At 33.7% G+C, this 14,572-nt stretch overlaps 1 protein-coding gene and 1 pseudogene across 1 annotated transcript; one reads left to right on the top strand and one right to left on the bottom strand.

The window, feature by feature from the left end:
* The window catches only part of LOC132038407 (ATP-dependent helicase rhp16-like), a 99,861-nt pseudogene that overhangs the window by 68,903 nt on the left and 16,386 nt on the right, over window positions 1–14,572 (top strand).
* LOC132037582 (uncharacterized) lies at window positions 706–4,438 on the bottom strand. The gene is made up of 3 exons (XM_059428115.1): window positions 3,936–4,438; window positions 3,681–3,766; window positions 706–1,819 (listed from the first exon to the last, which is right to left on the bottom strand). Exon 3 carries the CDS (start codon window positions 1,814–1,816, stop codon window positions 947–949), a length of 870 nt encoding a protein of 289 aa, XP_059284098.1. The 5' UTR covers window positions 1,817–1,819; window positions 3,681–3,766; window positions 3,936–4,438; the 3' UTR covers window positions 706–946.

The following is a 14,572-nucleotide window of genomic DNA, read 5'->3' as shown; positions in this document are numbered from 1 at the left end:
CCCCATTTTTTATTGGATGCAAATCTTTTCGTATGTTCATCAGCTCGTAAATCCAACCGAGTATTCAAGGTGTCTTGGTTTTTCCTTTGACATTTAAGATTGTCCCCACATATTATCACGTAGACATTTTTCTCAATATGCATCACATCTAGATTATGTCGCAACAACAAAGTTTTCCCAATACGGAAGATCAAAGAATATACTCTTCTTATTCCAATTATCACCCCCGCTTTCTACGTGATATCTTATTCTTCTTCTTTGATCCTTTGTTGAAGGTAACCCATCTTTAAATCAGCAACTCGATCAAGTATATCAATACCGGACAACAATTCCGGCGGTAGTCTCTGCCTCTCCTTAGTTCCATCACAACGCTTTTTATCATTCCTCCATTTGTGATCAAGGGAAGAAAGCGCCCCAGGGCCCATATAACACCGTTTTTTACAATTTTTTAGCCTTGTGGAAACGGTTCCTTTATTCAATACGGGCAAGCCAATTTTTCCTTTTTTGTACTCTCATCCGGGACAAATTTGCATATGCTGGAAAGTCGTTGATGGTCCATAACAAAGATGCATGTAATGTAAAATTCTTTTTAGTTGACGCATCAAATGTCTCCACTCCAGTTTCCCATAATTCATTCAACTCCTCTATCAAAGGTTGAAGATAGACATCATTACCCATCCCCCGGGACTCTCGGGACGGTATAAGCATTGACAAAATAAAATTCTCTTGCTTCATGCAAAGCCAAGGTGGTAAATTATAAGGAATAAGTACCACGGGCCAAATGTTGTATGGAGTCCTGGACATTCCAAATGGTTGAAACCCATCACTAGCAAGCCCAAGTCTTACATTACGAGGCTCAGCAGCAAAAGATGGGTGAAGTTCATCAAAGTTTTTCCATGCCATTGAATCAGCTGGGTGTCTCATAATCCCATCATCAACTCTTTTATCATGATGCCATGATATAAGAGGAGATGTCTTTGAGCACATAAATAATCTTTGAAGTCTGGGCTTTAGAGGAAAATAACGTAAAATCTTGTATGGTATCTTTTTTCCACTTTTTAAATTTGGTTTCCCCACTATGTTTATCCTCCTTCCATCCGGATGCCCCACAAACTTTGCAAGATTCAAGACAATTATCATCCTTCCAATATAACATGCAATCATTCTTACACGCATCAATCTTCTTATAAGAAAGACCAAGATCTCGAATAACCTTCTTTGCCTCGTAATATGAATTCGGCAAGTTTGTTCCATCAAGCAATAAATCTTCTATCAAAAACTTTAATAACATCGTAAATGACTCGTTACTCCAATGACCAATACTTTTAATGTGAAGCAATTTAACCAAAGTAGAAAGTTTAGAAACTTTTGCACTTTCATATAAAGGCAGCTCAAAATCCTCCAGTAGCTTATAAAATCGTTTTGCTTCAAGATTTGGTTCCTCCTCATCATTATTGTTCATATTATCTCCATTATAATACAAATCTCTCAAAATCCCATGTATTTCATCCTCACCATCACCCTCTTCAATGTCATTCTCATTTATAAATTCAGAATCTGGTTGTGCTTCACCTGACCTCTCCCCATGGTGATACCAAAAAGTATAACCTGGTATTATCCCATGTACTATCAAATGTGACCTGACCACAACACGTGTCCTAGAAGTTGCATTACCACATTTGATGTAGGGACAACGTATCAATTGTGGTTCTCCCAATCTTGTAAAAGCATAATCTAAAAAAATTTCCACCCCATCTACGTAAGCATCAGCAAGTCTATCATTAATAAGTTCCATCCATTGCTTATTAGGTGCCATAATCTTGGTTCATGTAAAATAGATATAAAAATAAATTAGTACAACAACCAAGGAGTAAGAGTTAAACATTTACTCTAGAGTTATGGATTAATGAGAAATAGATACATATAGTTATACTCATCTCCGGAAATGTGCAACATCACAAAATACATAAATTTCGTTGTACTGAAAAATGATGAACTTTTTTATAGGTATAAAATGATAATTTTTTCCAGTAGACAATTTAAAAAAACAAAGGACACTCAAAGAGTGTATTATGAAGGAAAATTCAAAAAGAGAGGTAGAGATAACTTAGCTATGACATTGGGCTAATGAAGAAACTTCAGCATATTGGTCCTTTAGGATTATATATGATACTATCTCACTGATGCGACATGAAAAAAAGAAATCTTTGCAAGATATGTGCTAAGGAAGCTTACAAAAATGTTGAAATATCTACATATAACGAAATTAAAGATCCTAGTGGAAAGGAGGTTGCTAAAATCAAGGTGGCAAGCTCAAGATCACCTTGCAAACACTTTTAGAAAATCGTTAAATGAACCTTGAGAGGGATGAAGATGGAAAACCGGCCTTGCAAACCTTCATGGTTTGCTACTTTTGAGACTTCAAAATGTTAATTCCTGTTATTTTTGTATTCCTTTAGTTTTTTTTTTCCACAAAACTTTAAAGAAAAACTAAAATTCTAGAATATGATGAATCCACTAGATCTCTCTTCAATTTTTTTTGAATTTCAAACAGCTGGAAGTTAAATGACCGGCTACAAAACAACCTTGCTCGAGGCAGCAAAATCCAAGATTCAAAAGACAATAAATTGTACACAAGTTCAGAAAACGGATATACAAACTTAGAATTGAAAGATAGCCCAGGTTGCTCAAATTCAAGAGTTATCAACAAGAGGGTAAATGAAGAGGATGATGACACAACAGAAGAATAGATAAATATTCCACCCCCAAAGAAGAAGCAGAGTTTTGCTAATTGACATTTGTCATTTCCAATTGAATAGATTAAAAAAAAAAAAAAATTCCATTTCCTGAAATATGTTATTCAGCCTTCATCTTCTTTCAACAACATTCAAGCAAAATTTTCAGCCTTCATATTTTTTTTTTTCCGGCCTTCACCTACTCTTTCTACTATATTTGTTTTGCCAACCTTCTTGGCATGGGATTTGAGCAACAAAGACAGAGCACTGGAAATGACATTATCTGGCTACAGAACTCTACGACGGATGAGAATCTCTATTTCCAGATAATGCTTTAGGACTCAACCATAGGGACAAGTAAGCTCTTAATTTTAGCAAGTGTAAACTTGTAAAGACACGATGCTAGTTGATATGTTTTAACTATGTGTTGTAACTGTTGGTTACTCGAATATTTTTTCAAATGTCTTCAACAGTTAATCTTTCACCGTTTGAAATGTAATATAAAACAATGTATAAACATTACCCAGGCATGCGTTTAGTGTATTTCTGAAAATTTTCAAAGTTTTGTACTATTTTTTTAATTGATTAAACTAAGGTAAAACTTCAGTAAATAAAGCAAAGACTCGATTCCTTCATTATTAGTAGAATAATGACCAATAAAAAGAATATCATCCGAAGGCAGAGCCGCAAACAGATATAGGGTTCAGCTCATTATAAATCAGAAAAAGGCTTTCAAGATAAATTATTGATATCCAGGAAAACATCTTCAAGCACAAAATACCAGCAATCCATGTTTGTCCAATTTAACAGTAAAATGTATCACTAAACCAATTAATCAATACAATCGAAAAAATATAATCGAACAGAGAACTCATACGAACAGGAAAGGAATACCCAATTTCACAATCAATAATTACAATATTTAGTAAATTGACAGATATTTACCTTGATGTGAAGGAGAAGGAAATTGTAAAATTGTTGAGATAAGCTTCTTTCTCAAAAGCTGGTTCCTTTCACTACGTTGTACCAAACTGTTTGTGTAATCAAAATAGAGAGAAATAATTAGGTTTTTATATGGGTTGGGCTAGGAAATGGAGCATAACACCCAAACCACAAATTTTGGTTGTTATCCAAATTGAAATTTCAGTGCAGAAAGAACGAGATTTGCTTTCCCCAAATATCTCAACAAATTTGTTTTACCTTTCAATCCTATCTTCAGATCAGTTTGTTCAGCAGCCCTTGGTGTTTATCCAAAGAATTTGTTGCGGAATTCCTGAAATTGAGCCGCTTGCTAGGACTTAGCCGTATGTGTAGCAACGTTGCAAACTCCTTCTACTGCATTTTTACTCAATTATCTCTTTTGATTCTGATAGTTACCCTTCTTTCTAGCTAATTAAGTTAGTGTGAGTCTCCTCTAAAAAATTGAGCATACAGAGAAATAATTAATTAATGTATATCCAAGCATTATAAATTAAGAAGCCGTTTTTTCTTTTCTTTTGAGGGGTGGGTGTTGCGTATGAAGGGGAGTGGGGTTGAGGAAAAATGGTGGGAATGCGGATGATGGGGAGGGTGGGGTTGGGGAAAAAAAGGGGGGAAAAATTAGCGCCTTATTTTATTTGCTGGAACGACTGGATATTATGTTTTTTAAGGACCGGATATTGTCCCCTCGTTAATATTGAACTAAAAATTATCTTTAACGACTGGAAAAGAATTTAGTCGTTATAAATATACTTAGAACGACCGGATTTATCTCCCTTCGTTAAGAAATGGTCGCTAAAAGTTAAGTTTCTTGTAGTGCTAGGGTCTTGTGGACCCGCAATAGATGTAGGGAGCACCTTGAGATGCTGAGGAGTGAGTTTCAAAAGCCAGCCCGAGTCTGGTAGTTGTTCGTTCAGGCTCATATCATACTGGGAGAGCACTTGACGAAGGTTACACGAGCTCGTGTATGTTTCATTTATTTCTTGATGACAGGACAATCCATCAATGTAGGTGAGCTCATGCTTAATGAGATGCAGCGGACTAGATATCATGGATGAAGAGATTGTACTTAGGTAAGTTCTTGACAAAGTACATGTTGGATTCGGGAGTTCCTGAGTATACGGAAGATGAGATTATTCTAGCTTCTCGGGCTCTTTTGGATATCAACTCGGTGAAGGGTCCCGAGGATAAGAAGATAGTGAAGCTGACTAATGAGGAGAGACATGCCTGGACCGCGAGCATTTTAGTCCGCTTGTGTGGATGATGGAATTACAGTTGAAGCATAGCGGGGCCAACATGCGACAGTTAAATGTGCAATACCCTCTGTTTAGGCCAGCTAAGCAGTTGCTTGGTTACGACTCTGTTAGTGACGTCCACCCTTAGAAGGATGAGAATAACGTTGTAGATTTAAAAGAGTTTCTGGGACCCTAGACTAATGTTTATGCCATGAAAACAATAAAAAGATTTGTTGCTACGTGATTTAAATTGTCTATTAATACGTTGCAGCAAGTTAAACGCTCTAATAAATTTCCAAACCTGTAATCTGATTGCGAGTTAGTTTAAGGCACGATGCAAATTGTTGCACTCATTACTCATGGTATCTGTTTATTTTCTTACATCAGAAGCAAGAGACTTTTAGGAGCCTTTAGGTTGATGACAGTGGGGAGGAACCAGTGAACATGGAAGCCAATAGTAAACTCTGCCTACTAGTCCATAAAGTCACTTGTGGAGAGTTAAGATTCCATGATTTTTTAATTAATTTTGTATTATAAAAGCTATATGTATGGACAAACTTTTTCAAGTTAACTTCACTAATTGACTTTGCAGGTTTTGTATATTATTTCAATAGGAAAAAAAAATTAATAAAAGATACGCCAACTTTCAACTTCAAGGTGAAAAGTAAACCATTTCATCTGCATCGATCATGGATAAATCAGTGAAAGCACCAATGCTACGATTCAAATACACAAAATCCAAAGGCAAACCGGACTGATTATATATAATATGAAATGAAAAAGAACGATGACAGCTTGAAATTGTTCAACTAGACAACTGGAGTGAAATTACTAGACAGTTAAGATAGAGAAACAAGAAGAAGAGATGAGAGGAAATAGAGTAGAGCAGAAAGAGAGATGAGAAATATTGAGAGAACCGACAACTTCCACGATGCCAACTGAGTGCCCTATTTGTAACTGCTTTCTATTAGCCTTCATTATCCACAATGTAGTCACCAAGTCTTTATTTTTCATTCACATCCTAGAGCTTCTCCAAATTATATTTGTGGCATCCATAACATCTTGTGTCGGTAGGGAGCCCGATGAAGAAGATTCGGATTTATTATCGGTAACGTACTTCTCGTCATTCTGTTGCTGTTCTAATTGCTTTTTACGTAGGGTTTTCGCTTCGGCTTCAAATATTTTCTGTTCGATCGCCAATTTATCGAATTTTTTCCAGTCACCGACATCTGGTAGCTATTGGGCTAAAACGGCCCAAAGATACTCTTAACATGATGTGATATTGTCCGCTTTGGGCCAAGCCCGCACGGTGGTTTTTTGTAAAGGCCTCACATCATTAAGAGTATCAAACTGAATATAAGTAGCTCGATTTTTTTTTTTCGCCCTACCAATGTGGTACTTTGTTCGCACACTCAACAATCTCCCCCTCGAACTAAGTTTCACATGGCTCATTATTGTTGGGCTTAACAGTCCAAAGATATTCTTAACATGATGTTATATTGTCCCAAATTTGGGCCAAGCCCATTCTTTTTCTAAAAACATCGTTGGGTTTCCTTTATTTTTTTTCTTTTTGCATTCTGAATAAAAAAGAAACTTTGTTCGCACAGCAACGTGCTTTGTCTAATTCTGTTTGATCGGTGAATACATGTTGCCTTTTTAGCTTCTCCAATTCTTCGGTGTATCAATTAATGAAAGAATCTTTCACTTTGTAAATAAATAGACGCAAATCAGTCGGAGCCAAAATGGCTTTTTTTTAAACCAAAATGGGCATTTCGTGCAATGTTGCACGAAATGCAACAAATTTATATTTTTTTTTTTATTTCGTTTTATATATTAAAAACGAAATTAAAAAAAAATATAAAAATTTGTTGCATTTCGTGCACTGTCCAACGAAATGCAACAAATTTTTATTTTTTTTTGCATTTCGTGCAATGTTGCACGAAATGCAACAAATTTTTTTTTTTTTTTTTAATTTCGTTTTTTATATTAAAAACGAAATAAAAAAAATAAATAAAAATTTGTTGCATTTCGTGCAATGTTGCACGAAATGCAACAAATTTTTATTTTTTTTTTTATTTCGTTTTTAATATATAAAACGAATATTTTTTGTTTTTTTATTTCGTTGACACAAAAACGAAATAGGAAAATATAATAATATTTTTTTTTTTTTTATTTTTTTTGTATTTCGTGATACTACTAATGAAATAGCATTAAATTTTTTATTTCATTTATACAAAAATGAAATAGGAAAATATAATTTTTTTTTTTTTGTATTTCGTTTATATAAAAAGGAAATAGGAAAATAATTTTTTTTTTTTTTTTGCATTTCGTTTATATTCATCGTATTTGATTATCTAAATCTCAAACTAACTAACTTTCAATTTTTTTTTTAACTTAGAAGAAGCATTGTTGTACTTTGATATTTATTTGCATACTTTGCGAAATGCAAAGTTAAAAAATTGGTGGAAACGGATTCCATTGTTCACTGTTTTTTATAGGGACAATAGCTTTCAATTATTTTTAAGAATCTTGTCAGAAGAATTGCTTCCAAGTCAGAAGCTAAAAAAGAAGCTAGTGAATAGCTTTCAATTTTTTTTTTTGACTTGGAAGAAGCATTGTTGCACTTTAATATTTCGTTGCATACTTTGCGAAATGCAAAGCTAAAAAATTGATTTTTTTCTTTTATATTTCGTTGCATACTTTGCACTTTTGTATACATTGCATACGGAAGCTAAGGTTTTTTATATTTTGTTGCTGACCTTCTCCATTCTCCATTCTCCATTCTCCATTCTCCCTTCTTCCTCTTCCTCCATTCTTTCTCTTCTTCCGTTCTTCATTCTTTTCTTCTTTTTCTACTAATCCTATCACAAGGATTCCTCAACTTTTGCTGTATAATCTTCTTCAAATTGAGGTAATTTCTTAATTTTATAAGTTTTTACATATATTTTTTGATTTAGTACTTAGTGTAGTAGACTATAATAAAGAAAACAAAAGTTACAAGTTTAGTTAATCAATAATTGGTAATTTCAGTCGTTGCTTCAATTAAAAAAAGCTTTAAAAAATGTTAGTAGAGTTTATTGGTCAACGAACTACAATTAAAATACTAAAAAGATCGTCGAAGTTACTGATTAAAAAGGTATAAATTTATATTATAAAATGTTCTTTTAGTTAGTCATTTTCATAGAACAACATTTAAAAAAAAGATGAAGAAATTGTGAGGAAAGTAAGATTGTTAAACATAACATAAAGATATTTGTATCATATGTTGGGTCATTTTCTATGTTCAAATTGTGACTAGTCGTTGGAGATTATTTGCTGTTGATAAGCATGAAGAATTTTTACTTTTCAAATTAAAAGTATAAGATCAAGAAACTGTGAGGAAGTTGGACTTGTTTATGAAGATAATAGAGAAAAATAGCATGACCTTTTTTTTTTTAATACCAAAATGGGTATTTCGTTGGATAACTAACGAAAATCGTTCGATCCGGTAAAAAAAATTAGTTGACCTTGCATCCCCTCTCCGGTCATATGGTTTGTTTTAAATAGAAAAGAAGTAGTTATATGTAAGATGAATACTATTATGGCAATTAATTATGAGCTTAACCAAAAGTTTAATTACATTTCGTTGACCCCATAGGGAACCGCAATTATTTTTTGACAGTTGTACTCTTATTAATTTTTTTTCTTTTCTCACGTGATAATATATCTTATAGTTTGACCTTTGTTGACTTTCCTATTGAATATATAGTAAACAATTGTGTAAGGTGTTGTCAATTATTCTAACAGCAGTGGCTTGGTGTTGCAATGTTAGAGATATGGATCGCCCCGAGTCACCGTACATCCAGGTCCGTAAAACTATGATTTATTAACACTCCAAAGAACAACATCGATCCCGAGCTGTGTGGGATGGAACATTGACCGGACGAACGCGTGTTTATTTATACGTCGTGCGGATCATGAATTCGGAATCACGTAAGGCAATACCCTTTACATAATCGCATCCTCAATTACTTTGAGAGGTGTGGATTTGGGGGAGTTTTGGCGTAGGTAATGTGCGGTATGATGAAGGAATCATCACTGCACTTATTGAGAGATGGCGTCCAGAGACGCATACATTTCATATGCGGACTGGCGAATGTACCATCACACTGCAGGATGTCGAGGTGTTATATGGCATTCCCGTGGATGGCCAACCATTGGTGCAGAATAATGTTAAAAATATAACTAAATCAGCGTGGCGGGAATTGATGTACGACCTTACTGGTTGGTTGCCCGGAGAAGAAGCAATTATAGGTAATAGCTTGTTGGTAATAACACAATTATCTAATCATTTGGAAACCTTGATTGCCGGGAATGATATTATTGATGAACACACCGACGAGGCCGAGGTACAAAAGAGGGTCGAGTTGTACCGCTTTGGTTGATTGGTGGTCGTATATTCCCCGATAATTCGGTTCAAGGCTTAGTTTACACTTTTTGCTTGACATAGCAGACCTTGATACAATAGGCGGTAAAGCTTGGGGAGCAGCTGCATTATCATACTTGTACAGTTGTCTATGCCGTGCTTCGATGTCTAATAGCCGTGATGTTTGTGGATTTATTGCTTTGTTACAGGTACGTGAATTGCAATATTATATTGCTCTACTTCAGTAGAAATAAGAGATCAAGCAGCATTCTTATAACCACCATTACCCAAATTTTGAAAAATGAAATTAGGAACCGAAAGTTGAGCTTTATTAGAAACACTAAATGTACCACTATATATAATGCAACTGGATTATTAATATTTGTGTACATATATAAATGTCGACTAACCATATTTCCTTGAGTTATCACGCTAACAATTTAAAAGTATTGCTTGATACACGTTTATATAGTCAACTTCTCTCGCTATCTTTTAAATAATATTTTAGATTTCCTAGTGTTATAATTTGTATAATAAATCATTAAAAATTATAATATTGTCGAATGACTTGCACGACAATATTAGAGCATTATCGGAACCCAACCATAACAACACAATTTTCATGTGTATTTTTGGGTTATTTTATTTAATTCAAAAAATATTTATATATTTAAATTTACTTATACAGGTTTGGGCTTGGGAGCGAATAATCCCGATGCAGCCATTACTTCGTCCTCCAAGAGTAAACGAACGAGATATTGTATTTGCGCAGAAGTGGACTCGGCGTGGAGCTCGTGAAAGCGAGGCACGAGCTGTGCTAGTAATTTGTAGAGATGTTTTAGACAACCTAACTGATGATCAGGTATTTTTCCTTTTAAATTTTTTTGATAAGAAATGTGAAAAATATAACAACAATAGAGTTTTTATAGATTTGTTCATTTTTTGCTAACTCGTACTGTGATAATGGGTTGATTTTGTTTTAATTTGTTATAGCTAATTTGCTACAACTTGCTACCGGTTGTGATATTTTTTATTAGCTTTTCTTCTTTTAGCATAATTAGTATTTTGTCTAGGTTTGTTTTAATGGCTAGAAGGTTACTAAACTATTTTATTTTGTTTTTATTTCCATCAAAATCCATTGTAGCATGTTCTTGTTATGCTTTGGAACTGAATAAAAAAGAAAGTGCTTCTAGCAAGGATTTGGTCATGATACGCTTTCTACTATTGAGTATTTTTGATTCGTCATTTGCACGATTTGGAAATGATGAAATTTTGTGTATTTGGAAGGAAGGAAATTGCTTGAATGTTCTAATCTTTACTTAACTGAAAATGCATAATGGATGTTTGTTGTAATGACAAAATGTATAATTTGTCTTATAAATTATAAATGACTGTATAATATTTTTGCTATCATAGTTTGTGTGGGAGCCTTATACAGAGGCCATCAATGATGGACTTCCGGAGTGGTGCCGACGTGGTCAAGACATTTGGATGGCGCAGTTGGCACTCATTTGTGGAATTTACCGAGAGTGGCACATGGTGGGTCGGGTCAACCGACAATTTGGTAGGGAGCAGTCTGTTCCCGGACCACTCCCCCCACATAGACCATTTCACTTTTCACTGGATAAGCGATTTACGGTAAGTCAGGAGATAAGGGAAAGTTTTGAGGCAGCTGAATATTGGTGGGAACGCCGTCGGGAACTAATAGTTGAAGCACCATATGCTACTGTAGCTCCCGGACCGAATTCTGAATATTTTCATTGGTACCGGAGGTACTCTCGCACTCTGATAGGAAATCCAGAACATACCGTGGATAGGGGATACCAACACCTCGCAGGGAGGCATGAAGCACTGGTATGTAACTTTTGGTGCATATCAAGTTAAATAGACAGTTAATGATGTACTATATAGTTTTCTAACATTTGAGTAGAAACAAAATTACTGCTACTACTAATTAATATATCTTGATACATATTAATTTCTTTTTGCCAATAAATGGCTTTCTTACGTCTCGTTTGTTATATATATTTTTTTGTAGGCGCGTGGAATTCATAAAGTTAGACATTTGGCTTACTGTTCGGAACCTAGGAGTGGCCTTGATTCTCGGGTATGAATGCATTGATGCAAAGGTTTATTAACATGTCGACCGAGTGTCCGAATGCCGCCGCAATGGGGACGAGGTTGACATTTGATCCCGATTACATACCATGATTATGTGGCAGTAATTTAAGTTGCCAACTAGTCGTCGGGATCGTGCAAATGTACGTCGTCCGGTAAACGGGGTCGAGGTCGGGTGGCGAACCAGCTTATTGATGACGATCAAGTTGACGATCTAGCGCCACATGTGACCGGCTCATTCATTCGTTGTAATGTCGGCCCATCTATTATTGCTTCCTATCATCCACCTACGAATTTACCCACCTCATATCACCCATCCTGTCCACATGAACCACATACGAATTTACCTAGCCCTTATTATCCATCGATGGAATTTCCTGGCCCATCTATGATTCAGTCGGAGACTCCATATAACTCATCTAATATGGTCACTCCACAAGCTCCGTCAACATTACAAGGTTTCACCCAATTTAGCAGTTCCTCACAACCTTGGAGCCAACAGGCTTTGGACAACCTCCTTTTCCAAGTTCCGAGACTAGTACCTCATCTCGACCTCCAACTAATTTTCCCTATGATGGAAGGAGGCTCAGTTTTAATGATGCATATGCACCTACGCCAGACGTTCAGGACTTAGAGGCACAGGTTCATTTTGAATTTAAATTTTTATATATATAATTTAAGTGTCGCATTAAAAAGTAACTTTTATGTTGTATGATATTTATAGGGTGCGGAAGGGATGCATGAGGTCGCTCGTCCGCGCAGATCTCGTAGGGATCGCCGTCCAACACAATGTGCTTAACTGGTGGGAGGAAAAGATGCACAAGTAGGGATGCATGAGGAGCTTTAACAACTTATTTTGAAAATTTATTGTGTATCTATGGCTATTTAGACTTATATATGACTTATTATAGCGACATATATTTCGTCAATATGAATTATGGTGTATTTCGTCAATATGAATTATCGAGTTAGCGATTTCCCCCCTCCCATCCGAGAGCGTCGTAGTCCAAGCCCCACAGTTCATAGCGCTATAATCCAACTCCCCTCTCCTTTATATATTTTTTTTAAAACCATCCGCGGAAAAAAGGTTTTTTAGACATTAATGAAGTTAGTTAGATTGAGATATAGATAATCGAATACGATTTTTTTTGGTTGAAGTAGTCCGATTATTTATAAATTGGATAAATGCAATTGTAAGAAAATGTTAACAAGCTTCTGCCAAGATTGTTAAAATGAACTGAAAGCTATTGAGTAGCTTCTTTGTTAGCTTTTGACTTGTACATGTAAAAACTTTAACAATCCACTGGCAAGATTCGTAAAGTATGCAAGAATGCTTGCAAAAGATAAGTGCAATAATACTTCTAACTTGTCAAATTTTTTAGCTTTGCATTTCGCAAAGTATGCAACGAAATATAAATTCTGACAAGATTCTTAAAAAAATTGGATTTGATTTGTCCAGGTAAAAATAAAAGGAATACGGGAAATTCCTTTTGTTGAAAAAGTTTTAATAAATTGTGTTTAAGTAAAAAAAACTATATATATATATATATATATATATATATATATATATATATATATATATATATATATATATATATATTTTTTTTACTTTTCAAGGTAAACTTTTAGTTATGCCTTAATAAAAAGTATGCCCCAAAGACATAACTAAAAGTATATTAACGAAATTTGCCTTATAAGGTAAAGTCGACAAGATTCTTAAAAAAACATTTGATTTGTCCAAGGTAAAAATAAAAGGAATACAAGGATTCTTAACTAAAAAAAAAAAGTTCAAAGTAAAAACTTTTTGTGTTTAAATAAAATTCCTGAGGAGGGCTTTTTCCTTATATATATATATATATATATATATATATATATATATATATATATATATTTTTTTTTTTTTTTTTTTTTTTTAGGTAAACTTTTAGTTATGCCTTAACTAAAAAGTATGCCCCAAAGACATAACTTAAAAGTATGCCCATAACAATGCTTTTTTTTTAAGGCATAACTTAAACTTTGCCTTATAAGGTAAACCTACTAACTATGTTCGACAAGATTCTTTTGGAATTTGTGTAAAAATAAAAGGAATACAAGGCATTACTAAAAAATGTTCCTCAGATTGTTAAAATTCCTTCGAAACTAGTTATGTTAACTTTTTGTTATTTTGACATTTTAACGTATGCAATGTTTAAAAAGATAGTCCGCCGAAGGGGCGAACTTTGCCTTATATATATATATATATATATATATATATATATATATATATATATATATATATATTTTTTTTTTTTTTTTTTAACTTTTGTAAATTTTTTAGTTATGCCTTCTAAAAAGTAGAAAGACATAATGCAATAAATAACTTAAACTTTGCCTTATATAAATTCGACAAGATTCTTAAAAAAATTGGATTTGATTTGTCCAGTAAAAATAAAAGGAATACAAGGCAATTACTAAAAGAAAAAAAAAAAAAAAAAACTAAAAGGAAAACTATTGACAATGCTTCAAGAACAACAAATTCTTAAAATGCAACAATGCTTTTCAAAGCTTTTAACTTGACTTTTGCCTTATATATATATATATATATATATATATATATATTTTTTTTTTTACTTTTCAAGGTAAAATGCTAAAAAGTATTTTTGCATTTTTGCAACATAATTTTATGCAATAATGCAACCTACTAACTAATTTTACATTTTAACGTATGCAATAATGCTTGGAGAAGATTAAATATGTCTTGCAAAAATTACAAGATTCTTAAAAAAATTGAAAGATTGACTAGCTTGACTTTTGTCCATGTAAAATTTTAAAAAATACATTTCCGAAATTATTCTTAAAAAAATTGGATTTGACTTGTCCATGTAAAAAATAAAAGGAATACATTTCCAAAAAAAAAAAAAAAAAAAAATTTAAGAGAAGGAAAACTATTGACAATGCTTCAAGCACAACAATGATTCTTAAAGTATGCAACAATGCTTTTTCCTTTTTAGCTTCGCAACAATGCTTTTTCCTTTTTAGCTTCTTCTTAACTTATGCAATAATGCAACCTACTAACTAGTTTCCTTTTTATTTTACATTTTAACGTATGCAATAATGCTTGA

Source organism: Lycium ferocissimum, chromosome 11 (genome assembly GCF_029784015.1).
Source record: "Lycium ferocissimum isolate CSIRO_LF1 chromosome 11, AGI_CSIRO_Lferr_CH_V1, whole genome shotgun sequence".
Classification (NCBI taxonomy): domain Eukaryota; kingdom Viridiplantae; phylum Streptophyta; class Magnoliopsida; order Solanales; family Solanaceae; genus Lycium; species Lycium ferocissimum.
The sequence above is the reverse complement of the archived record's forward strand: the minus strand, read 5'-3'. Positions and strand labels throughout refer to the sequence as shown.